At 53.0% G+C, this 24,784-nt stretch overlaps 2 protein-coding genes across 4 annotated transcripts in view; one reads left to right on the top strand and one right to left on the bottom strand.

Moving 5' to 3' along the window:
* The window catches only part of UHRF1 (ubiquitin like with PHD and ring finger domains 1), a 31,086-nt gene extending 23,039 nt beyond the window's left edge, over nucleotides 1–8,047 (bottom strand). Inside the window, exons 1-2 of one of the 3 annotated variants that reach the window (XM_027586015.2) lie at nucleotides 7,816–8,047; nucleotides 6,352–6,518 (exon numbers count right to left, since the gene is read on the bottom strand). In XM_027586015.2, the coding sequence (XP_027441816.1) occupies nucleotides 6,352–6,504 (153 nt within the window). In that variant the 5' untranslated portion in view covers nucleotides 6,505–6,518; nucleotides 7,816–8,047. Of the gene's footprint in view, nucleotides 1–6,351; nucleotides 6,519–6,947; nucleotides 7,088–7,181; nucleotides 7,324–7,815 lie in introns of those variants that run through there. The other 2 variants (XM_027586014.2, XM_027586016.2) reach the window with 2 other exon arrangements.
* Nucleotides 8,048–10,803: 2,756 nt separating this feature from the next.
* ARRDC5 (arrestin domain containing 5) lies at nucleotides 10,804–22,463 on the top strand. Its single transcript, XM_027586017.1, has 3 exons — nucleotides 10,804–11,642; nucleotides 13,510–13,715; nucleotides 21,024–22,463. Exons 1-3 carry the CDS (start codon nucleotides 11,291–11,293, stop codon nucleotides 21,549–21,551), a joined length of 1,086 nt encoding a protein of 361 aa, XP_027441818.1. The 5' UTR covers nucleotides 10,804–11,290; the 3' UTR covers nucleotides 21,552–22,463.
* The last annotated feature ends 2,321 nt before the right edge of the window (nucleotides 22,464–24,784 follow it).

Below are 24,784 nucleotides of genomic sequence, written 5' to 3'. Positions count from 1 at the left end.
TGTCTGGGGCTGAGAAGGGGATACTAAAAAGTATGTAGGCGAAGAAAATATACTAGCATTGCTTACGGTGACAGCTGCACAACTCGGAAGACACTGAAAACCGCCGAATTACACACTGGAAGTGGGTGAGTTGTAGGGCGTGTGAATTACATCTCAATAAAGTTGTGTGTTTTTTTTTTTTCCAAAAGAAAAAAAGGAGCCCAAGACAGGGGCATACCATGTGATGCCAGCTCCGTGACGTTCTGGAAGAGACAAAACTGTGGAGACAGAAGGATCAGTGGGGGCCAGGGGCCGGGGGACGAGACGTGACGGACAAGGTGGGGCACCGAGGACTTCCGCTTCAGGGCCGGGAGGCTCCTCCCTCTGTCCAAACCCACAGGAGGCACAACACCAGGAATGAACTCTAAGGTCAACTATGGGTCAAGGTGGGTTCGTTGAACGTTAACACACGTGCCACTTGGGTGTGGATGCCGGTAGCTGGGGGGACTGGGTGTGTGGGAGGCAGGATATAGGAGAAATCACTGAACCTTCCTCTTGATACTGTTAAGCACCTAAGACTCAGAAATAAATAGATAAATATACGTAAGCCTACAAATATGTAAGTTCACAATAAGTATGTTAATTTAAAAAGAGGAAGAAACGCGAGCATTCCCAGCGTAACTGGGACAAGGAAACCAGCAGAAGGCAGGCCAAATGGCCTTAGAAAGGGTGAACAAGATACATGTACCCTGGGGCCCAGCACCTCGTGAGGCAGACACCCCCTGGGCACTGCAGACATCGGGCCACATCGCTGTGGGGGGGCCGTCCTGGGCACTCTGGGCGGCTGAGCAGCATCCCTCAGCCCCAGCCACTCCATGCCAGGAGCACCCCCAGATGTGACAGCCACAGACGTCCCCAGACACCGCCAAGCAATCCCAGAGGAGCAGCATCACCCCCAGGGAGAACCACTGAGCTAGAGAGCGCCTCACGTGTGTGCCCAGGAGACACGTACAGGGACCTCACAGGGCATTCACAGCAGCCTTACCTGCGGGGCAAACAGTGGCCTCGTCACACAGCTGCACGTGACAGGGAAACGCAGCCAAGCAGACGCAACTCCCGCATGTGTCAAGGGAAACGAGGACAAACGAGAGGGCGGGAAATAAAGCATAAGCCGAGGCGGCTGGACAACGGAGAGGCAGGGGGACGGCTGGAACAAGGTGCATGACCGGGCCCCTCACGCCCACGACGGGTCAGGAAGCCAGCCTCCATCAGCGTACCGATTTGCTCAGGCACAGGCTCCGTGGAGGAAGCCAACGGGCCCGCCGATGCAAGAACGCAGACAGAGGCACAAACGGGGCAGGGAAGGGGGCATTCAGGCTGGGGGAGGCTGGCACAGGGCTCTGCCTCCCGGTACAGCTGGTCTGGCTGCTTCCTGCGGCCGTTTCTAGAACTTTCCAGAAGGGCCCTGCAGTCAACAGGAAGGCTGCACGACGGTTTTGCTGCAGGAGGGTGCGCTGTGCCGCCCTATCCCTCCACCCTGCCTGCCCGGAGCTGTGCACGAACGTCTGGGGGCCACGGTGGGGGGGCGCCGGGCCCAGGCCTGCCTCACGCCAACGTGTTCCACATTCACATTCATTATCAGGATCTGAAAGCTCTCGAGCGCCCGGCCAGCTCACTTGGAGGAGCATGCAACTCTGGATCTCAGGGTTGGTGAGTCTGAGCCCCACGCTGGGTGCACAGATTACTTAAAAATAAAGTCTTAAAAAAAAAAAAAAATCCAAAAATTCCCACCAAGAGTAACGGTATTAATAAAAGCTACGAACACTGCACGACAGATGATCTGTACCTCATGTTAGAGGTCCTGACGTTAAAATTAAACCTGAAGTTGACAACTTGTAGAAGGAAGCTTTGCATGGAAAAATCCCTCAAACCTAATAGGACACATATGTATGATTTGGGGCACGTAACCCTATACAGCAGATTCAGGTCAAAAGACAAAACTGCCCACAGTGTTTATGTCTTCCTCTCTGTTTTAATCCAAGTATGCTTTCTGGACGTTTCTGGACGTCTGGAATTTTTGGCCACGCGCACCGTGTAAAAGCGAAGTAAACACGTATACGATCTGACAGCTAAGCATGTTGGTTCCTGGTGGAGACCAAGATTAAAGCTTGCCATGTCTACCGTTTCTGTCCACCCTCTGCCCCCTCGTAACATTTTCAAGGGATACTTTACAGGGTGCCGGGTGCTGCCCAGAGGCAGGAAACACACGTCCCTCGGTTTGGCACGTGGTGGTTCTTGGGTCAGTCGGCTCTAAGTAGCCGTTTTGGCAAGAGGTGGAGGGGACAGTGAGCCTCATACCAAGAAGGACTTACAGCTAGAGGAGGAGAGGGAGCATTGACGAGGGCCTGTTGGGCTGAGCTGGGAGGCTGAGAGGGAGGAAGCAGGAAACAGCTCCACCCCCCTTCCTGGGGGTGTAGCCCTGGCCCCTCACCTGTCCTGCTCAGCCTCCAGGCTCGGCAGCAACCCAACATGCAGACAAGACAGACGGACAGAGATGGGAGAGAAGAAAACTGCATGAAGCAGGAGCCCAGATGTGGCAGAGGGAACACAACTTCCCACCTTGGGGGGAGCGAGCAGAGTGGACAGCACATCCAAGCCACATGTGACCCCTCCACATCAACAGAAACTTTTTAAGCTTTTATTTATTTATTTGAGAGAGAGAGAATGAGAGAGAGAGCACGAGAGGGAAGAGGGTCAGAGGGAGAAGCAGACTCCCTGCTGAGCAGGGAGCCTGATGTGGGACTCGATCCCGGGACTCCAGGATCATGACCTGAGCCGAAGGCAGTCACTTAACCATCTGAGCCACCCAGGCGCCCGTCAACAGAAGCTCTTTAGGATCTTCAACTGGTTTTGGAGGGGGGAAAGGAGTCCTGAGACCAAACGCCTTGTACACCCTGCCACACAGTGCTCTAGGGGACCTCTTCTAGTACATTCCACAGCAGTGCTGTTCCTCACAGTAAAACCTGGATCACCAACTAAGGACGCTGGATGGAAGCACGATAGGGCGTAACTGGCTAGCTACAGTCAGTCTGAAGGTCTAGTCTGCACCTGTTTTGGTAAAGTTTTATTGGACTGGGACATGCCCATTCATTTGCATACTGTCTGTGGCTGCTTCCCCCTCCAATGGCAGGGGTGAACCGTCCTCGAGGACACAAATATTTACATAAAGCATTTGTTGACGCCTGGCTTAGAGGGCAAGCCCTCCAGCTGGGAGCCCTCCCAGGGGAAGGGGACCCTCCCTCACACAGCCTAAGGACAGGACCCTACTGCCCCGCTCTGCCCTTCGGGAATTCAGGGACAAGCACTCAGGAAAAGCCACTCTGAACTGGTGGTGTGCTAGGACACGGGTGACCCTCACGAGGCCGTTCCCAGGGCACCATTTCAGCCTGATCTTTCAGACGGACCTTAACATGGCCTTTGAGGCCAGTGAAGCCGATTTCGCTGTTTTCCTAATGTCAGTTACCTACTAAATTAGTACCTCTCAACTGGGGGCAATTCCAGACAATGAGCCGGCCTCCCACGTCAGCAAGGCCGACGGGGAGAAACCCGGAGCTGATTCACCGTGCCTCTACCTCGAGCTGGCTGCGCCCAGCCCCGCACCAGCCACACCGGGAGAGCCGCTCGGAGCTTGGGCCGCGGCCATCTGGGCAGGGGACCCGGGGAAGATTATGTAAAGGGCAGAACCCGGCACCTGAACGTGCTGGAGTCCCCACAAATGACAGCTATTGTTATTTTTATGGGCAGCCAAGAAAAAGGCGCCAGATGCCTCTTGCCCTTGCCCAGGCTGGGCCTGCGGCCCGGGTCCCTGCCCCCATTTGGCTTCTTGCATTTCCGCCAATCAAACGACATAACCGCCAACCTATTCAGCCCAAACAAGCCAGCCACGAAACCCTCCCATATCCTGAAGAAAGGCTCAACTATGTTCTGCTTTATCATCTCAATCAACCTCACTGCAGACCTTGGACTGCGATGACATGTTTCTTTAAAAGGGAGGAAGAAAAAAAAAGGGGGGGAAAGGATTGCGAAGACACTCTAGAACATTCTGTAAAAACAGCTCTCTTGCCCCGCCCACTGGAAACTAGGCTGCTTTCTATCGCTGTTAGCCTAGTCTGTTTGCAGACTCGACTCACTGGCTCACTGGGAGGTGCCGCCATAAGCCTTGTCTGTCCGTGTCCCCCCACCCTCGCCGTCCCACCTCCCCGCAGCCAGGCCAGGGCCTCGCCAGCATCCCCGGGAAGTTGCATCACGCTCTAGGCCTGGCTTCCTCGGCCGAAAGACAGAGACGACTGCACGTTCCCTCACGAAGCTGCCGAGTGGGGACGGAGCGCCAGGCGGGGGATCGGGCGGCAGTCACAGAGGTCACGGGGGAAGCAGGAAGCCTGTGCTAAATGTGAAAGCCGTGTTGTGAGCAAGCAGCGCCAAAAGCTCCAACTCTCATCGCTGATGGCCCGCCAATTAAAGGTACACCCTGCGTGTCTCCCGCCCCCAGGTGTTCCTGGTATCATCAGGCTTTATAACTTTCCAAGGGGGCATAAGGGCTTTTGTATGGGTTGGATCTCGTGTTACAAATGAAGGGAGATGGGGGTTTGGTTTCGTGGGTGTAGACATTTGTCCAGACTCCAAATGGTCCACCTGATGTGTGCATATCTCGCTATATATGTGTTACCTAAAAAAAACGAGACCCACAAATCCGTACTGGACCCTAGTTAATGGCAGGCATGCTTAAGTGCTCAGGGTTGGCGTGAACCTGTGTCTGCAACTTACTTTGAAACGCACTTCAAAAACTACAACGGACTGGCGGGCAGACAGGAGGACAGACAAAGCGTGCTAACTGGAATGTGGCCGAGTGTCAGGGGGAAGCTCTAGGGGTAGGTGCTTGGGGGTTCGTGGCTCTTGCAAACTTTTCTGCCGGATGGAAATGTGACAACAGTGCCTGGCACGTGGCAGGCGCTCCCAGATCCTCCCACTTTAGAGGACTCGATCGGATCCACCTCTGAAACACACCATGACCTGCTTAGCAGGCACACCCGAGGGTTCTCAGAAACTCTGTGAAAGGACCTTCTGCTGAACAAAGAGATTGAGTGGCTAATCGAAGTCAGTCTGGATACCACAAAAGATGAGCCCTCGGAGGCGGCGGGAGAGAGCACCTCGGCAGAGCTTACTCACAGCCCTGCGTTTGCTCACCGCGCAGGCCAACGAGTCCGCGGGACCGGCTTCCCCTTCCCAGGCAGGGCGGGTTAACTCAGCTTCTAAAGACATTCAAGTCATCGTGTCTCTCCCAGGAAGGAGGTGAAAGGTCCCCAAGGGCACCACGAGCCCAAGAAATTAATCATCAGGTCTCATTTCGAGTTAAGCAAACTGGATCCTCCCAGCCCCCAAAAATCCCGGCCGGGCGCAGAGTGTTTATTTCTCAATGGAGACACCAGATGGCGGCAGTACCCAGTTCAAAACGCAACAACAACAAAGTCAGGCACGCGCAGCCCAACTGAAGACTTTTAATCCAGGGCACAGTCCCAAAGCCACCGCTGTCCCTACCGTGCACCCCACTCCACGATGGCCCCTGCAGACGGGACCGACTGTGCCGTACCATCTTAGCTTACCAGGGGAAATCCCACTCACAGTAGGATGCTCCGTCGCCCCCCACAAAGACACAGACAAAAACGGAAACCCCCCACTACACCTGGAGAAAGTGTCCCAAATGTGGGCAGCTGAGAAAGCAAGGGTGACCATTTTAAACGCTACCAGGGGCCAGGGAGAGAGCAAGAAGAGAGGACGCAGAAAAGCGGGGCCCGCAGACCCCAAGGAAAGCACGAGCTCCTGGCAGAAATTCCTGACCAGCAAGCGCCATCTCCAGCCTCTGAACAAGCTGATCCAAATTTCTCGAAAACAGACCCTGTGGGGTCAAACTCTAAATAGGTGCAAGCTGTGGGGCCATCGGTGTGTGTTTCAAAGGAAAACCTGGTCCCTTCCGTCCTACTGAGAAAGGATTCTAGGCTCTTCCTCGAAATTCATCAGTCCTCCATTGGCCACCTCCAACTTCCTTTTCTAGAAATTATATTAAGAGAAGCTTCAAAAAACCGGGGGGGGGGGGGGGGGCAGACTTAAAAGCCCAAATGCTACGGACTGGAGTGCCAGCTTCCTGCCCGGTATGTCGATCTGCGAGTGGAGCCTTTGTTCCTGGCTCAGGCATTTGAGGTTTCTGTGGAGACGTGAAGCGGGACCGGACGAGGGGCGGGGAGAGTATATGTACGACGCCTGGACCAGGCAAGAACAAAGGTGCTGGGCGGGCGGCAGCCGACAGGGCGGGTTTACCTGCTTGCCCCTGTAGAAAAGCCTCTGCAGGCCTGGCTCCACGTGGAACAGCTCCTGGATCTTCCTCCTCAGCTCCTCCACCTTGGTCAGCCTGGACAGTGAGTCCACAGTGTGGGCCACCTTCCCGTCCATGGTGCGAACCTGGATCCACATGGTATCTGCTGGTGCTGAAGGCGAGAGAGCGGGACCCCTGGGTCAGTGGTGCTGCTGCCGCCACCACACCGTGCCATGCTCAGGTCATCTTGGCTTTTGTCCAGTCTGTGGACACTAGAAAACTCCCAGGACGCCCTCCCAGCGCGCTGGTCCGCGGAAGAGCCACAGCTGACCAGGGCCCCGCGGAGTAAATGAAGAAATTAACGCATTAACGACCAGCAACGGCGCAGGAACGAGGAGGGGAGGGTGAATGAGGGGAAGGCAAACGGCATCTTGGACCACTCAGTCCAACCCACTCCGTCTTTCACGGCGGGGGCGTGGGGGGGGAGACACACAAGATCCAGAGAAGTAAGGAGGACACAGCCAAATAGCGAGGAACCAGGTTTCTTCGTTCGTTCATTGATTCATTCATTCATTCATTCATTCCTTGGATTAATACTGACGCAAGAGGAGAACCCAAAACTCCGGCGCGGGTTGGAACTTCCGAAGTCCCAGTAACTCAACTAAGTGTGACCGAAGGCGAAGGACCACCCCCCCCGACCCTGGAGCCCCCAACCCTGGGTGCCCGCGGCCCCCGCCTCCCCCCCGCGCGCGTGCGCGACACTGCCGGCCCCCGCGGTGGCCATGGCAACCGGCCGCCCCGTCCCGGCCGCCCCCGCGCGCGCCGCGCTTCTCACCTCGGCCCGGCGGCGGCCACACGCGCAGGCTCGCGTTCCCGGGACCCCGACCCACGAGCCCAGAGCCCCTCTTATTCTCCCGCCCGCTCGCTCGGGCCACGCCAACTAGCCCACGCCCACCCCCACCGCCGGGACAGGCCGAGGGGCCCCGCGCGCCAAGTCCCGCCCCCTTCACTTGAGCCGACTCGCTCACTGGCTCCGCCGCGCCCGGCTGCCCCGCCCCGCCCGCTCCCCATTGGCCCAGGCGCGCCCGGGGAACGAAGGGCGCGCGAAATCGGGCTCGGGCGCGACAATTGAATCCCAGGGCAGCCCGCGCGCAGGCGCGGAGCCTGACATCCTCCCCTGTGGCTCGCCAGGCCCTCCCCCACCCGGCCGGCGCGACCCCCGCGGGGCTCTGAGTATGTTCCTCTCGCCCCTGCCGGCGCCCGGGCTGCGGGGGACGATTCCCAAGGGCCGCAGGGCGGGGGCAGAGCCCGAGACGGCGTGGAGAACAGCCACGCTACCGGGCACGAGTGCGCTGGTACTGGCCGCGCGTCCCCGGGCCGCTCCCGAAAGTTTTGCAAAGTCTCCGCGCCCGGTGCCGCCGGGCCCTTCCCCCGGCCCAGGATGGCACCCCGATCAGTCGGAGGCTCACCTCTCCGGCCGCCCCGATCCACTCTCCTGCCTGCGCGCCTGGCCCGGCTGGGGATGGCGATAGAGACGCGTGCGTGGCCCCGGACCCCGCGCGGACCTGCCTGCGACCCGGAGCGCCTGGACGGCCACCACTGCCCGCCGCGCTGCCAGCTGCTCTGATTTTTTTTCCCGCGAAAACTCGGCGTTTGGGAGTTGCGGGGCCGCGGGAGGCCGCGCCAGGGGCGGGCTCCTGCTTGGTGATTGGCCGCCGCAGTGGCGGGAAGCGAGAAAGGGGGTGGGGGGCGCCCCCTCCTCCATCCACCCCCACTCCGCCCAGCGGGCCACGGCCCCGCCCAGCCCTATGCGCTCTGCTGGGCGCACCCAGTGTGCGACCCGACCCAGTGGCGGGAGCTGGCCCCCCCCCGACTCTGCATGTCCCTCAGGAGCCCTAGGGATACCCCTGGGCAGGGACCCCGGGTAGAGTCCCCCTGACCTTTTAAGTCCTTTTCCACAGCCCCTTTCCCGGGGCACGGGCATGCGCTGACCAGGAGGGCAGGGAAGGCCGGAATCAATGTTTAAACACTGCAGTAGAATGTGGGGGCCCCTCTCGAGACTGTACCCCGATGGCCAGCCTGATGGCCCCAAGCTCCATTTCCTGGCGTCAGGGCCTGCTAGAGCTCCCCACCCTACCCACCCGCAGGGCTTGTTTGCTGGGTTTTCCCGCCTCGTTTTCCCGCCTTCTCCCGCTGTCCAGGCGGGCAGGACTGCCCTGCCCCCTCCACCCTGCTTGCTCTGCTCTGGCCAGTCTTGGCGGGCACACAGTGACCCATGCTGGGCACCTACAAAGCGCCTGGACACAGTGTTCGGAGCTGGGGGGTGGGGGCGGCAACAATGGGCAAGGCCAACCCTGTTGGTGGTCTCCAGAAGGGTAATTTCTTGTCTGGAGAGACAGGCAAAAAATGAATAAGTAAAGCAAATCATTTCAGACACCACTGTGAGCGATGAAGACAGGACAGTAGCTGGAGAGGCATGTGGGGGTGTGCAGAGAGGACATTCTGGTTGAGGTGGAGAGGTGGGCCTCTCTGAACGGATGACATTTGAGCTGAGATCTGAGATAGAAACCAAGGACAGATGGGTCGAGGAGGGACGGGCAAGCTCAGAGGCCGGAAAAGGCTTAGAAATGTAGGGGGAGCAGCCAGGAGGCCAGTGTAGCTGGGCAGAGAGGGGACGAGGTCAGAGAGGTGTCATCTAAGGCCTCAAGGGGGCCTTTGGTCTTTTATCTCTTGAGAGCAGTGAGCAGCACGGGAAGGCTGTAAGCAGAAGAGTGATGACCTCCAACTTCTGTGTGTACAGGTTTCTCTGGACCCGAGCAGAGTCCCTTCTAGGCACTGGTCCTTCTGCTGTTCTTCCAAGTGGTAGGCAGAAGAATGTCCCCCCTCTAACAAAGCTTGTCATATCCTAATCCCTGAGCCTGTGAATATGGTAGCTTCCGTGGCAAAAGGGACTTTGCAGATGAGATCAAATTAAAGATCTTCCGGTGGGGGAGAGTATCCTAGATGATGCAGGCTGGTCCAAAATCATCACAAGGGTCCTAACAAGTGAAAGAGGCAAAAGGGCCAAGTCAGAGAAGGAGAAATGACAAGGGAAGTAGAGGTTGGAATGATGAGACCCAACAGACAAGGAATGTGGGAAACCTATAGAGGCCAGAAAAGGTGAGGGACAGATTCTCTCCTAGAACCCTAGAACCCCTTGATTTTAGCTGCTTAAGACCCATTTTGGACTTCGGACCTCCAGAACTATAGGAGAATAAATTTGTGTTTTTTAAGCCACTAAAATTGTGGGGATTTGTTATAGAAGTCATAGGGAACAGATAGAGTCCAAAATCCAAAGTCCAGAATTTGCTATTAACTTTCTCCAACTTCAGGACTCCGTCTGTGCTACTGAGTGTCTTTCTGGACTCACAGTCATCAGCCAAGTATAGACCACAATCTCAGGGACGAGCAGGTATCAGGCAGGCCTCCCTGAGTCTGGGAGGCAGATGAGATCTTTCACATTGAGAATCGGCCATGGGAACCTGGCCTATTCCTGGTGAGAGCATATCATTTGTTTGCACGTACTATTGCAAAAACCCAACAGGACCAAAAGAGGGAATACGTTCTTCAGGTGTATTTGGAGCAGGGCTCAGCCCAGGCCCCTTGGATATCTCAAGTAACTCAAAAAGAGGTCTGGTTTTCCCTGCAGAAAGAAATGAGGCCCCCATTTCTCCAGTCATTTTGAGAAAGTTGGAGAGGTTGCCTAGGTTCGTTAACAAACATGAGTGAAAGACTATGCCAGGCCTCTCCAGAAGAAGCTTACAAACCACTCAGGGAGACAAGATGGCGATGTCTACAAAAGACATCACATGAAATAATAAAGGGAGATACAACAAAGACAATGAAGGAGGCCTGCTAGAGTCTGGAGAATGGACACTTCCTGACACCTCTTCTGCTCCAGTGGTCCTCCTGCTTAGGCATCAGCCCATGGGCGAGTTAGGCACCAGGAAACCCATTAGAGGGCAAAAGGCCTCAGTTTCCTTTTTGCAAAATGATATATTCTTGAAGGTCGTTAAGTCACTCAACAAACCTATTGCCACCCCTCTTGTCTGAACCAGGCCCGGAGTCAAGCAGACGTTGGTGGGCACAAAGCTTACAGAGACTAAGTCCCACCCTGCAAGGACTTCCCATTCAATGGGGGAGACACAGGTGTAAAGAGAAATGTCAGATGTGTAAGGAGATGGTGTTCGTGTTTAGATGGAGGACACAATGCTCTAAGCATTCAGTCAGGACACACCAGATTTCATGTCCTGGCCATATCTATAATTTTTTTCTTTTTCTTTTTTTTTTTAAGATTTTTTAATTTATTTGACAGAGAGTACAAGCAGGCAGAGCGGCAGGCAGAGGGAGAGAGAGAAGCAGGCTCTCCCCCGAGCCGGGAGCCCGACATGGGGCTCGATCCCAGGACCCCAAGACCATGACCCGAGCCGAAGGCAGACGCCCGACAACTGAGCCACCCAGGCGCCCCTCTATAATTTTTTTCTAACAGGGACTAGTTGGTATATAGAGAGAGCCATTAAAATGACAATGACTGTGTATGAGCTTAACCAGTGTTATGAACCCTGAGAAGCGCACATACCACATTTGGGGGCCATCTGATAGAGCAGAAAAGACCTTGGGGCTCATTCCTCATTCCTCCCCATCTCTAAGTAGAGCTCATAAGGAGCTCTTCTCACCCAGGCCTCTAACCTCCCGGCAAGATGACAGGTGTTCCCTACGGGGCAGGAATGCTAGGGCCTTGCGGTTGGTTTGGCTTATTTATCTGTTACATCCTGGGAAAAAGGGGTAAGGTATCATTTCATACACCAGTGAGGACTTTGGAATTCCCAAGCTGTCCCACCCCTGCACAACAGCCTCATCTCCCATCCCAGCCACTAGGGACCCCCTTCCCAGAACCCTGGCTGGATGATGTCACAGACAGGTGACTTCACTGCGGCAAAGGAACCGGAAATCTCAGTGGCATGGGGGAGGAGGGAGGATGTTTCTCTCCCATCCCAACCCCCCATGTCTGTGGTGAAGTCGATCGAATTAGTGTTGCCCAAGGATGCAGTCTACCTAGCCGGCTCCAGCATAAAAGGGCAGGTGGTTCTAATCCTGAACAGCACCCTGGTGGACCCTATTGTGAAGGTGGAGCTCGTGGGAAGGGGTTATGTGGAGTGGAATGAAGAAATCGGGGCATCCCGTGATTATAGCAGAGATGTTATTTGCAACAACAAGGCCGACTACGTGCACAAGATGAAGACATTCCCAGTAGAGGGTAAGGACAAAGCCAGCAGCCAACTCTAGCCATAATAGGAACCTGGGTCTGGAAGGTAAACACATCTGCTAGTGGATCAGCAAACCCCCAGGGATAGCAGAGGCCTGGTTCCTCCCCAGGAGGGAAGCTATGTATAACAATGACCATCAGATACACTTTAACACGAAAATAATAAGACATGAGGAGCTGATCAGAACCCAGATACTCGAAATCAACTTTCCAAGTCGTTTCCCTGGGGGGGAAAAATGCTATCCTTAGCCCAATGACCACTTGGGAAGGCCAAAAAAAAAAAAAAAAAAAAATCTGTCTTGGGCGCCGGGGTGGCTCAGTTAGTTGAGCGACTGCCTTCGGCTTGGGTCGTGATCCTGGAGTCCCGGGATCGAGTCCCACATCGGGCTCCCTGCTCGGCGGGGAGTCTGCTTCTCCCTCTGACCCTCTTCCCTCTCGTGCTCTGTATCTCTCATTCTCTCTCTCTCAAATAAATAAATAAAATCTTTTTAAAAAATCTGTCTTATTATTTGACAGATAAATCTCCCTCTGGCAGTGAAATGCCAAGGAGACAAAATAAGGAGTCCTATGGTCCCAGGGAAAGAGAGAGGAGGCAGGGAAGACGTTCCAGGGAGAGAATAACCAGGCCCCAACTCCAGCAGGTTCTGTCCCACGGTCTGGACAAACGTCAGGGAGGCCGAGCTGCCTGTGAGCCGCATGTCCTTTCCAAAATGTGCTCATGGGAGTGTTCCCAGGTATGCCACAACTCTCGGCCAACACCTGGCTGAACAAAGTTTAATTTTAGACTTTTAAAATTTTTAGATCGGGAGGTCACGGAGAGGTCTCTTCGGAAAGGGAACTGAGCTCAGATCTGAGCGATGGGAAGGACACCAGCCGTGCAGATGTCTAGGGGAGGAATGGCAACATACCAGCCCTTACTGCTCCACAGTCCTGTTGCCTCTGTGTCCCATTAACCCATCTGGAAAATGGGAACCAGAAGAAGGGGTCACTCATAGATTGCTTTGAGGACTTAGTGACTGAAGGGTATATAAAGGGCTTAGAATAGTGTGGGGCATACAGTAAGTGTTCTGTAAGTGTTTTTTCAACCCAAACACTCCCCACCCTAACACCCCCAGCATCAGGTACCACCCTTTCCCATTGCCAAGCATTTCCCCTCAAAAGCATAAGCCCAAGCCTCTGACGGATTCACTCATTTATTTCGCAAACATTTATTGAGCACCTTCTGCACACGGCCCTGGGCCACGGGCTGGGGGTGGGGCAATGGATAAAACAAACAAGGTCCCCGGAGTCACTGGGATTGCCATCCAGTGGGCAAGACACAATAATGAGAGGCTTTTGGACGAATGAAAGAAACAAATAAAATGGGGGAGGTTGCAGAAATGGGGGCCGTGTGAGCTTCTCCCTGGCCCTCAGTTGCCACTCAACCAATGTTACGCACCTACTGTATGCTGCGCACTGAAGGCCAAGCTCTGTGAGGGCAGGGAGCTGTGCTGCCCTGCTCACTGCTGAAAATAATGCCTAAAACAGCCTCTGGCCCACAGAAAGAGGTTCAAGAGGGGTTTGTTAAACCGATGTGCTGGACCTCCAGTTTCTCAGACCCAGAGTAGGGGTGAGCACCCCAGCCACCTCATCCACCCAGGCATCTCCCTCCAGCCCAGCTGAGGCCTAGGCCTAGTATTTATGGATCATGCAGATCCCTAAAAGCACAGAACTCAGCCTAGCTCAGGGACAGGTGGGCCAGGCCCAGAACAAAACCCCTGCCAAGACAACAAATAAAGAAGGGGGGGTTAAAAAAAAAAAAAAAAAAAGGAAAAAGATTCTAGAACCTTCTGATGGCCTCGGTATGTTTTGCTTTCAGATAATTGGTTAAGTGCAGGCAGCCACACCTTTGACTTCCATTTCAGCTTACCTCCCAGGCTTCCTTCTACCTTCGTCAGCAAAATTGGCCACGTCTTCTACTTCGTGCAAGCCTCCTGCATGGGCCGGGAGCACATACTGGCGAAGAAGAGAATGTACTTGTTGGTTCAAGGGACTTCGGACTTCCACAAAGAAAACCCATTGCAGGTAGTGATGGGGGAGGGGCAGCGGTGGGGCTTGTCCTCCAAGCTCACCAGATGCAGGTGGGAGGGCAGGGAACAGAGCTGGCCTCTACCAGGAAGAAGGAAAGGTGCTGATGGCTCCTCCGGGGGGTCCAGCGAGTTCACAAAAGGTGAATCTGAAACTGGGGTAGGAACTAAGCCAGCGGGGGGCCCCTCAACCAGGATAATCCTGCCTCCCCAGGGGGCACAGCGTGGTGTCTGGAACATCTACAATTGACAGGACTGGGGGGGGGGTGCTGTTGGCCATGGAGGTGGTGGGGGCCAGGGGTGCTGCTCAATACCCCACAGTTCCCAGGACACCCCCAGAGAATGACTGGGCCCCAATGTCCTTGACCCTATAGTAAGTCAAGGCTGTTCAGAGGCCTCCCCTGTGACCTGGGAGGCCTGGATGCCCGGTGACGCTCCAGGGTCTTTGAGCCCTCAGACAACAGAGATGGTGCCCCCATCAAAAGAAGCAAGGAAAAGGGGTGGCTTCTGGTCTGCTGAGCAGAGGAGGAGGTTTTCTGGATGGTTCCTGGAGGCCCAGGTGCAGAGATAGAAGTCGAGGTGGGTGGAGTGACGTTGGCCCCAAGTCACTCCCCTGGGGACTCTGTTATCAGAGCATGGTGGCTGAGACGGGGGTGGGGGGGGGGTTGGATTTTAGTTTTCAAGATCCAGGTAAAAATCCCAGAGCCCCCACCTTCCTGTTGTGCGATCCTCTGCAAATGACGTTGCCTCTCTGTGCCTCTGTCTCCTCATCTGTGAAATGGGCAGGGAGATAATGCCTAGCTTGCCGAACTTCCCACAGTGCCTGGCACGGGCTGGGGGGTGGGCCCCAAGAATCTTGCTGCTTCCACCACCAGTGTTATTATATATGTCACAGGGATCGTCTCGAGCCCGGCCAACCTCCTGGGATGGTCCTGGAGGGTTCCAGGAAGGGCAGATGCTTGGAGGGGTGGAACAGCCCTGGGATGACCAGACCCGAGCTCAAGGCCCACTTGACCACCTGCTTCCTGTGTTACCCTGAGCAGACTATGGCCCTTCTCTGGCCTTCCTGTCAGAGCTAATCTAGAGTGCAGGGGGCACGAGGCAGAAGCTGGGGTGAAATGTTGGGGTTGGGTGAGACCCAGCCTGAGATTTCGTTGACAGATACTTCATTAGCTAGATGGCCTTGGGCAATTCACAACACCTCCCAGAGCCTTGACTGTCCTGATCTGTACAATGAGAAGAATAATACCTCCCTTGATGGGTGCCCATGAAGACCGCAAAGTGCTCAGCGCGGTGTCTGCGCACCCAGGAGGTGCCCCCGTAAGTGGGAAGATCTAAAAATCAAGATCGTAGTAGCAACAGGAGTTATTACAGATAAGTTTTGAGGATATGAAAATAGCGTGTTTTTTCAACTGCTCAGTACTGTCTTAACCAGACTGGGCAAGGGAGGCCCTTTGGAGGAGGTGACATTTTAGCAGAGAACTGAAAGAGCAGAGGCGGGGAAACCATGGGGATATCTGGGGTGGAGGGTTCCAGGTGGCGGGAACAGCCTGTGCAAAGGCCCTGGGGCAGGACTGTGCCTGGCGTGTTGGATGAACAGTGAGGGGGCCACATGGCTGCAACAGAGTGAAGGAGAAGGTGAGAGGGAAGAAAGTAAGGGCAGGGAGGTAATAAGAGGCCTCAGGAAGACTTGGACTTTCACCTGATGCAGGTAAGAGCCCTGGTGGGCAAGGGGTCATCACTGGATGCCCTCTGGCTGCTTTGGGGAGGATAGATAATCGGGGGCAGAGGGAGGGCAGGAGCTGGGGGACCAGGACAGAGGTTACCACTCTGGTGCAGTGAGCCATGATGGGGCTCAACCAGGTAGAGGCAGAGTCTTTTAAGATTTATAAAAATTATTTGAGAGAGAGAGAGAGCGCGTGCAGGCAGAAGGAAGAGCAGAGAGGGAGAGAGAATCTGAAGGAGACTCCATGCTGAGCTCAGAGCCTGACGCAGGGCTTGATCCCACAAACACCAGATCATGACCTGAGCTGAAACCAAGAGTTAGACACTTAATCAAGTGAGCCACCCAGACACCCCTGGGTAGAGGCAGAGTCTTGACCTCCAACAGTCTGTCCTCAGAGCGGCCAGAGACAGTCAGGTGATGACCTTCCTCTGCGCCCACAGCCCTCCCGGTCTCCCATTTCATTCAGGGTAAAGGCCAAAGTCCCCCCCCACCCCGTCCACAGAGCCCTGCATGATCTGCCCCCTCTCCCCTCCGTTTTCTCTGCTCCCGCCAAACAGGCCTCCTCACTGTTCCCTCCAATATACCAGGCCTGGTCCTGCCCCAGGGCCTTTGCACAGGCTGTTGCCTTCCCCCTGGAACACTATAATATGACCTTCCTATCCTTCCCCCACATCCTTCAGATCTTTGTTCAGAAGCCATGTAGGCACTCACCTGGCTAAGTAAACTCTCACAACCCCAACAGAGGGCAATTTAGCTGTATCTATTCAAATTAAAATGAACATGCACTTTGCCCCAACCATTTCCCTTCTAGAAATTTCTTCCACTGATATTCTTTCACTTGCGACCTCCCACAGCAATGTTTTCGCGGCAAGAAATTGGAATCAGCCTAAATGTTCACTGCTGAGGGAATTAAAGTAGCAAAGGAATATTCAAAGGAATGCTCTATAGGTAAGTTAGAGAGAAACAGAGGCAGAACAAGGCAGCTCTTAGCATCAGGACCTCTACTAAGTCACTGGGTTGAGTGAGCACAGCAAAGTTCAGAACAAGTGAGAAATGTACTTCCTTGCAGGTGTAACAAACGTGTCCGGAAGGAGATCACAGAAACTAGCAACAGACATGCCCCCCTGGGAGGGGAGCCGGGGAGCTAGGAGGAGCAAACATTTTCTCCTTCCAATTGTTTTCAACAGCTTTATTGAGCTATAATTCACATATCTTGTAATCTACCCATTGAAAGTGTACAACTGAATGACTTCCCGTGTGTTCACAGAGTTGTGCGGCCATCACCAACTGTCGATTTTAGACCACTGTCATCACACCAAAAGGAAATCTTGGATCCCTTAGCTGTCACCCCTCGAATTCCCCATACCCCCTCCCCCAGGCTGTGGCAACCACGCATCCCCTTCCTCTCTCTGTGGATTTGCCTGTTCCGGACATTTCATGGAAATGGAATCATACGATATGTCCACTCACCTCCTCGGTCAGTGTCTCATCCCTTTTTCCGGCTGAATGACATTCCATTGCCCAGCTGGACCCCATTTTGTGTATCCATTCGTGCATTGATGGATACTTGGGTTGTTTCCACTTCTTGGTTACTGTGAATCACGCCTCTGCACATTCCCTTACATGTTTGCATGGATGTATCTTCTTGTTTCTCTTGGCTAGATACCTGGAGTACAATTGCTGGGTCAGATGATCACTCCCTTGAACATTTGAGGAGCCCCCAGCCTGTTTTCCACAGTGGCTGGACTGTTTTTACAAAGTTTTCTCCAGCACTGCACATGGGCTCCAATATCCCCACCTCCTCTCTACTCTTTGTACCTTTAGAATCTTGAAAGACAGAGCTGTGTTGTCTCTTTCAACAGCTGGTACCATTTGGGAAAGGAGCTTGTCCCAGAGACATTTCCTAACCATTGGCTCCAAGGGAGCCTCCACCGCACCTCTCCCTAGTTCACACCCCTGGTTTGCCTCCAGCCACAACCTCATCACTGTCCCTAACAGAAATGACCTGGTTCATTTTCAGTGAGCCGACTGTGTGTCCATCTCCCCCCCTCCCCCCCAACCCCGCCAGAGCAGGGACCAGGCTCGTCTTAACAGCTATGGGTTTTCCTTGGACTTGTCACCAAGCTGATGACAATAAATACTGTTTGGATGAATCCCCCCAAAGCTTCACATACGCCAAAGGAGTGCGGGGCTCCCAAACACTCCCAGATCCAGGAAATCCAGTGTTGGGTGTGTATCCCCGACATTATTGGGAATCAGGGCGCTTTGGCCACCCTGCCTGACCTCGTGTGGGAGTCTCCACTGGGCCACTGTTGGAATTGCTGGGCCCCTCTCTCAGGTACAGGCCGGGACTACCGGCTTGGCCTTGAGTTAGGGCAGCAAGTTCCTCAATGCCCGCAGGGTCCTAACGCATGCGAGGAATTTTCGAATAAGACTGGAGGGATTTAGAATAAAACTGCCTGCAATTAGCCTCCTGGAGGAGAGGGAGGGGACCGCTGAGGAGGCCAGGGGGCCAGAGGCAAGGGTAGAGGTGAGGTCACCTGGTGTCAGGGGTCAGCCCCAGGTCTCCCAAGAGGAAAGGCATCCAATCTGGAGCAGTGTTTTTCAAACCTCAGGTCACGACCAGATCATGGGCTGCAAAATCAGTTTAGCGAGGTGCAAGTATATTTGTATAAAATGAAAGAATATGCAAGACTAAACTAGAAAATATCAGAAAAAAAGTCAATTTGTGGGTTGCAAACATTGTGTGTGTTTTTTTCAATAGAATAAGAAAACAGAACAGAGAATAAAATAAGTAGAACAGGAAGTGAAGAAAATATGGTTGGTGGCTTGCAATCGACTTTTTTTTTTTTTTAAGATTTTATTTATTTATTTGACAGAGAGGGAGACAGCGAGAGAGGGAACACAAGCAGGGGGAGCGGGAGAGGGAGAAGCAGGCTTCCCGCGGAGCAGAGAGCCCGACGCGGGGCTCGATCCCAGGACCCTGGGACCATGACCTGAGCCGAAGGCAGATGCCTAACAACTGAGCCACCCAGGCGCCCCTTGCAATCAACTTTTTTTAAAAAATGAAAGAATAAAACAAAATATAAATATGGTGGGTTACAACAGCTTTGTTTTTATAACATCAATGTGTTGGACAGGATATAATAGTTGTGAATAAGTAGAATATAGAATTTATCAGAACAAATTTAATTTGGTGGGTTACAACCAGCTAATGTTTACAAAATGTTGGTTTTATATAAAGCAAAATAATAGAATAAAGAAAGACTAAACATAACAGGAAAACAAATCCAGAGGGTTGCAGTGAATATATTTTTAAAGATTTTATTTATTTATTTATTTGATGGAGAGCACAAATAGGGGGAGCAAATCAGCAGCTGACTGGTTGATAGGATGGCTGCATTTTGAGGCACTGAGAGGCAGAGGGAGAAGCAGGCTCCCTGCTGAGCAGGGAGCCCGATGTGGGGCTTGATTCCGGGACTCCCGGATCATGACCTGAGCCGAAGGCAGACACAACCGACTGAGCCACCCAGGCGCCCCGCAATGAACATTTTTAAATGAATACAATAAATGGAATAAAGCAGAATGTACCAGCAGGCATAAGTAGTAGTTCATGAAACATATTTCTCTTTCATAGATCTAGGTGAAGATGAAAATACAGATTTGTGTTCTTTGCCACGATACTAAAATCTATGTTTTAACCATGAGCTGTGATTTAAAAAAAAAGGGGGGGAGAGTATATGACACATAACTGTGTGTGGCCTGCAAAGCCTAAAATATTTGTCATCAGTTCCTTTCCAGAAAAAGTTCACCAACTCATGGCCGAGAGCAACCCCATGATGGGGCTCAACGAGGTAGAGGCAGAATTTTCTGCCCTCCTGCTTGTGCTCACTCTTTCTCAAATAAATGCATAAATCTTTTTTAAAAATCCAGATATAATACACCCCCAATTCAGGATAAAGGGAGCCAAGGAGTATGAGGGGATGGCATTAGGGAGGGGGTCCCTGGGGCCTTCAACCAGATCTCTCATGTTTTTACTTTAAATTGTGGCAAAATATACATAACATAAAATTTACCATCTTTTTTTTAAGATTTTATTTATTTATTCATGAGAGACAGAGGGAGAGAGAAAGGGGGAGAGAGAGAGAAGCAGAGGGAGAAGTAGGCTCCCAAGGAGCAGGGAGCCTGATGCGGGACTCGATCCCAGGACCCTGGGACCATGACCTGAGCCAAAGGCAGACGCTCAATCATCTGAGCCACCCAGGCGCCCATAAAATTTACCATCTTAACCATTAGTGTTGAGTACATTCACGTGGTTGTGCAACTCTGCAATCTCATTTTGTAAATGAGCAGAGGTCTGAAACAAATCAGGAGAATTTGTAAATGCTGATGAAGCGGGTCTTAGGAATATGGCCGTGCTGTACTAGGAAATGGTTAACAACCAGCCGTGATGTGTCATGTTTCCCAATTTCCCTGGTGAAAATAACACCCATCAGGGCCAATTTCAAGTGAACAACTTGATGTCACTAATGGGAAGTGGGAGGGGAGTTTGGGCAGTATTTTTCACACTATTTTCTCTCTCTCTCTCTCTCTCTCTCTCTCTCTCTCTCTCTCTCTCAGTATGCTGAAAGAGAACACACACACACACGCATGCTTGTAAAAGTATCAAGTTTCTCTACAAGGAGACACCGGAAGCCAGCAAAAGTGGAGAGTGATCATTCTAAAGGCCCCCCGCGCCCCCCCCGCCACATCACATCAAATCCTTTAACATGTTATCCACAAATAAAAAGTAAAATGTCACCGAAGCCACTCATTAAATACAATGTATGTGCGACTTTATTTGCAAATCAGCAGCTGACTAGTTGATAGAATGGCTGCATTTTGAGGCATTTATTTAAACACACTACATACTTTCTTTTTTTTTTTTAAGATTTTATTTATTTGACAGAGAAAGACACAGCGAGAGAGAGAGAATACAAGCAGGGGGAGTGGGAGAGGGAGAAGCAGGCTTCTGCCGAGCAGGGAGCCCGATGAAGGGCTCGATCCCAGGACCCCGGGATCATGACCTGAGCCGAAGGCAGACGCCTAACGACTGAGCCACCCAGGTGCCCCCACACTACATACTTTCAACGCTACGGTTTTCCTTTCATGATTCAGAGCCCGTAATATTTTCTCCTAAAGTCTGAACTGCCTGGGTAAGCCCCAAGTCTTGGGCTTAGACTGTGAGACATTTCCTGTCTTCTAGAAAACCAAGGCCCAGAGAAGTCAAGGCACTTGCTCAAGGTCACACAGCAAGTGAACATGGGAGGTGGGGGTCAAGCCAGGGTCTTGTGGATTTCTTAGGCTTATGATGAGGAAATTGGTACTCAGAAAGGCAAAGGGTATTGATTAAGGCAAGCCGGGAGATCATGCCAGGCTTTTGGCTGCCAAATCCCCAAGGCTCCAGATCCTGTTTCAGTGCCTCTTACTTAGGAAAGTCCCAAAAGCTGGAGGTTTGCAGGAGCTATGATGGAGGAATGTCAGGCAGGCGAGCAGATCTTGTGTCCACCATCCCTCACAGTTGTCCATCCCCCCTTCTAGAACCCTCTCTTGGTGGAGGCTGAGAAGAAGGTCTCCTACAACTGCTGCAGCCAGGGCTCCATCTGCCTCCAAATCCAGATGGAAAAGAACACTTTTACTCCGGGGGAGAGGGTCGTCTTCACCACGGAGATCAACAACCAGACCAGCAAGTGCATCAAGATGGTCACCTTCGCCCTCTACATCCACGTGCAATGTGAGGGCTTCACCCCCAGTGCAGAGCGGCGGTCTCGGGTGGACAGCAGTGAGCTGCTCCGGCAGGAGGCCAACACTCAGATCACGCCCTTCAACACCACCAAGATCGTCAGCACCCTCAACCTCCCGCAGGTGCTGTCCGTGAGCAGCGGCATGCGGGACGGCGAAATCATGAGTACCCACTACGAGCTGGTCAGCACGGTCCACCTGCCCTGGTCCCTGACCAGTGTGAAGGCCAAGGTTCCCATCATCATCACCAGTGCCCCTGTGGACCCAGACAGCTGCCCACGGCTGGAGGGGGCAGCATCACCCGAGAGCCAGGAGTACCAGAATTAAGTGCGCCAACTTCTAAATATTAAAAGCTTTATCAGACTCTACGGGCAGCCCTTTTTTTGTCTGGCACAGACGGGCTTCAGATGGGTTGGGGTGTGGATGGCACGTGCCTAAAACTTCCCACAATGCAGCCACTTAGGCATCAGTTTCTCCCGGCCCCAGATAGTTTACTGAAGGCCAGGAGAAGATGAAGGGAACTGACAAGGTCTTCCAGTAGCCTCCTCCCTGGTTAGGGCTCCAGACCCATTTCTGTACTGGGGTCTTACAGTGCCTCGACCCGGGGTCCCCAACTGCGGCGATTCTGCCTTCCAGCCGCACGAGCAAAGTCTGGTGGTCCTCGTTCTCACCACCGAGGGGGACAGGGGCTGCTCCTGGCATTGGGTGAATGGGGGCCAGGGAGGGATGCTGCCCACTGTCCCGCGATGCCCAGGCTGGCCTCACCCCACAGAATGATCTGGCCCCAAAGGTCCATAGCTCCAGCGGGGAGAAAACGTGCGTTCATTAACTGGGGGAGAAATTCAGTTTGATCCCTAGCTCACACTAAACACCAGAATAAATCCCCGATGGATCAAGTGAAGGAAACCAGGGGGACCCCCCCAGCGTCTGTGAGTTCCCTCCTCTCCCTCCCACTCAATGTGTGTATTTAAATATATGCAGTATCTCAGGATATCCTCAGTCGGTCAGATGGTTATAGAATGTAGTCTCCTGGGGGTCCATAGAACCCCTTAACCCAGTGGGTTTCACCCAAAGGGACCCTGCCCCTCAGGGGACACTGGGCAATGTCTGGGGACGTTTGTAGTTGTCATGACTTCGAGTGCTCCTGGCATTGAGTGGGTGGGGGTCAGGAATGCTGCTCAACACCCCACAGTGAACAGGACAGACCCCCACAATTAAGAATGATCTGTCCCCTTGGGGCGCCTGGGTGGCTCCGTCGGTTAAGTGTCTGCCTTTGGCTCAGGTTATGATCCCGGGGTCCTGGGATGGAGCCCTAAGTGGGGCTCCCTGCTCAGCTGGGAACCTGCTTCTCCCTGCTTGTGCTCTCTCGCTCGCTCTTTCTCAAATAAATAAATAAAATCTTAAAAAAAAAAAAAAAAGAATGATCTGGCCCCCGAAAGACCCTTAACTACAGAGAACACACAGATGGTCACCAGAGGGAAGGTGGGCCGGGGGATGGGTTAAATAGGTGATGGGGATTAAGTCATGCACTTGCTGTGATGATGTATGGAAATGCTGAATCACTGTATTGTACACCTGAACCTAATACTGCACTGTATGTTAACTAAGTGAAATTTAAAATAAAAACTTAAAAAAAGAGAATGATCTGGCCCCAAATGTCAGCACTGTTGAAGGGGAAAGACGCTGGGCTGGGGCAAACCACGGGGGCAGGTGATTGCGAAGTGCCAGGGTTGGGTCTGGGGGGCCTCTTACCCAAGTCAGGGCACGGCCCTCCTACACTCACAGCCTGTCAGGGCTACCTCACCTCACCCAGGGTAGAAGCCAAAGTTCTCCCAACACAGGGCTTGCACATCTGCCCATGTCTCATCCATGATCATCAGTCACCTGCACCTGACCTGTCTGCTACATTCTGTCCTCCCTGCACATAAAAATCCAGGATGCCCTGTTAAATTTGCATTTCAGATGGACAATACTATTTTAGCATAAGTATGTCCCATGCCATATCTGGGATATACTGAGGCTTAAAAAATCATTTGTTGTTTATCTGATATTCCAATTTAAGTGGGTGTCCTGTATTTTACCTGGTGATCTGATTCCTCAAGCAACTAGAAGGCTCTCAGCACAAATCAGGCCACCTCAGCCCATTGGGTCCCCACGGCACTCACCCTGGCCTACAAGGATCTGCATGGTCAGGAATGAAGGAATGACTTCGCTGATGCCACACCGTTCTTATTCTCCCACTTCTCAGATTTTTAGCGTCTGCTTTCTTCAAAGCCACATCATCCATGCCTCCTCTTTCCGGAAGCCTTCCAGCCATACCAGGCAGCCCCTCTCACCCTCCTCTACCAGGTCCTGAAACATGCATGACTTTCAAGGGTCATCGCTGCAGATGACAGGTCTAAATAATAACAGAAATAATGAGGACAATAACACCATGGCAAGGACTAGCTCTAATCACATCACACTTTCCTTCTTCCTCCTGGGCACATGGCTAGACTATATTTCCCAGCATCCCATGCAGCCAGGTGTGGCCATGTGATTGATCTGGCCAACGGGACATAAGGTGATCGTGGCCAATGGCCATGTGACTGATCTGGCCCAGTGATGGAAGTCACTTGAGGCCAGATCCATTAAAAATTTGCCACAGGAATCTTGTTCTCTCTTTCCCTTTTTTGCCAGCTGCTTGGGGTGGAATGTTTGAAGGGGAGCTGCCCAGGAAACTTGATCTGCACTTGCTTGTTGCAAAGACAAGGAATAAAACTTTATTGAATAAACAACATCTGCTGAAATTGACTATTGCTCCTTTCAGCCCTTGGTCTACCCTAGGATTCCTCCAGCTCTGCACATTGACATTTGGGTCAAATGTTGCTTTTATGGGGGACAATCCTGCCCATTGTAGGATGTTGAACAGCATCTCCTTCTTTTACCCACTAGATGCCACTAGCATCCCCCAAGTTGTGACAACAGAAATTTCTCCAGATGCTGCCAAGAATCCCTTGGGCGGGCAGAATCACCCTGAGTTGAGAGCCACTAGTCTACTCTTTTCATACAAGTAGCTACATTTGCGGCGGCCTTTGAACATTTCAGGGACGTGGACTCGATGCGGCCACACTAAACCTGTCATCTTGTCTTCTCCCCACCCGTACCCCAGCTGTTCTGTCTTCAGTTCCCCATGTCTGTGAAGACCCCACCTCAGCCTTTTCTTCTCCCAAGTCCTGTTTGTTTTATTTCCTAAGTAATTGCTTAACCTGTCCACTTCTCTCCATCTCCCCTGCCACCCCCTGAAGCCAGGCCACCATCAGAGCTTACCTGCATGATCACGGTAGCAGCCTCCCAGGTGGCTCTGCTCTCACCCCAGCCCCCTTAGTCCATTGTCCACACAGCAGCCAGAGAGAGTGATTACAGGCTTGACTGCGGCTGGAGAAGCCCCTCCCAAGAAGCCCCATCCACACAACTCTTGGCGCCTCCTGGGCTTCTTGGGTGTCCTCGCAACATGGCCACTGGCTTCCTCTGGAGCAGGTGATCCAAGAGAGAGCAGGGAGGGCAGGATGACTTTTATG

The sequence above is a fragment of the Zalophus californianus genome, chromosome 1 (assembly GCF_009762305.2).
Source record: "Zalophus californianus isolate mZalCal1 chromosome 1, mZalCal1.pri.v2, whole genome shotgun sequence".
Taxonomy (NCBI): domain Eukaryota; kingdom Metazoa; phylum Chordata; class Mammalia; order Carnivora; family Otariidae; genus Zalophus; species Zalophus californianus.
The sequence above is the reverse complement of the archived record's forward strand: the minus strand, read 5'-3'. Positions and strand labels throughout refer to the sequence as shown.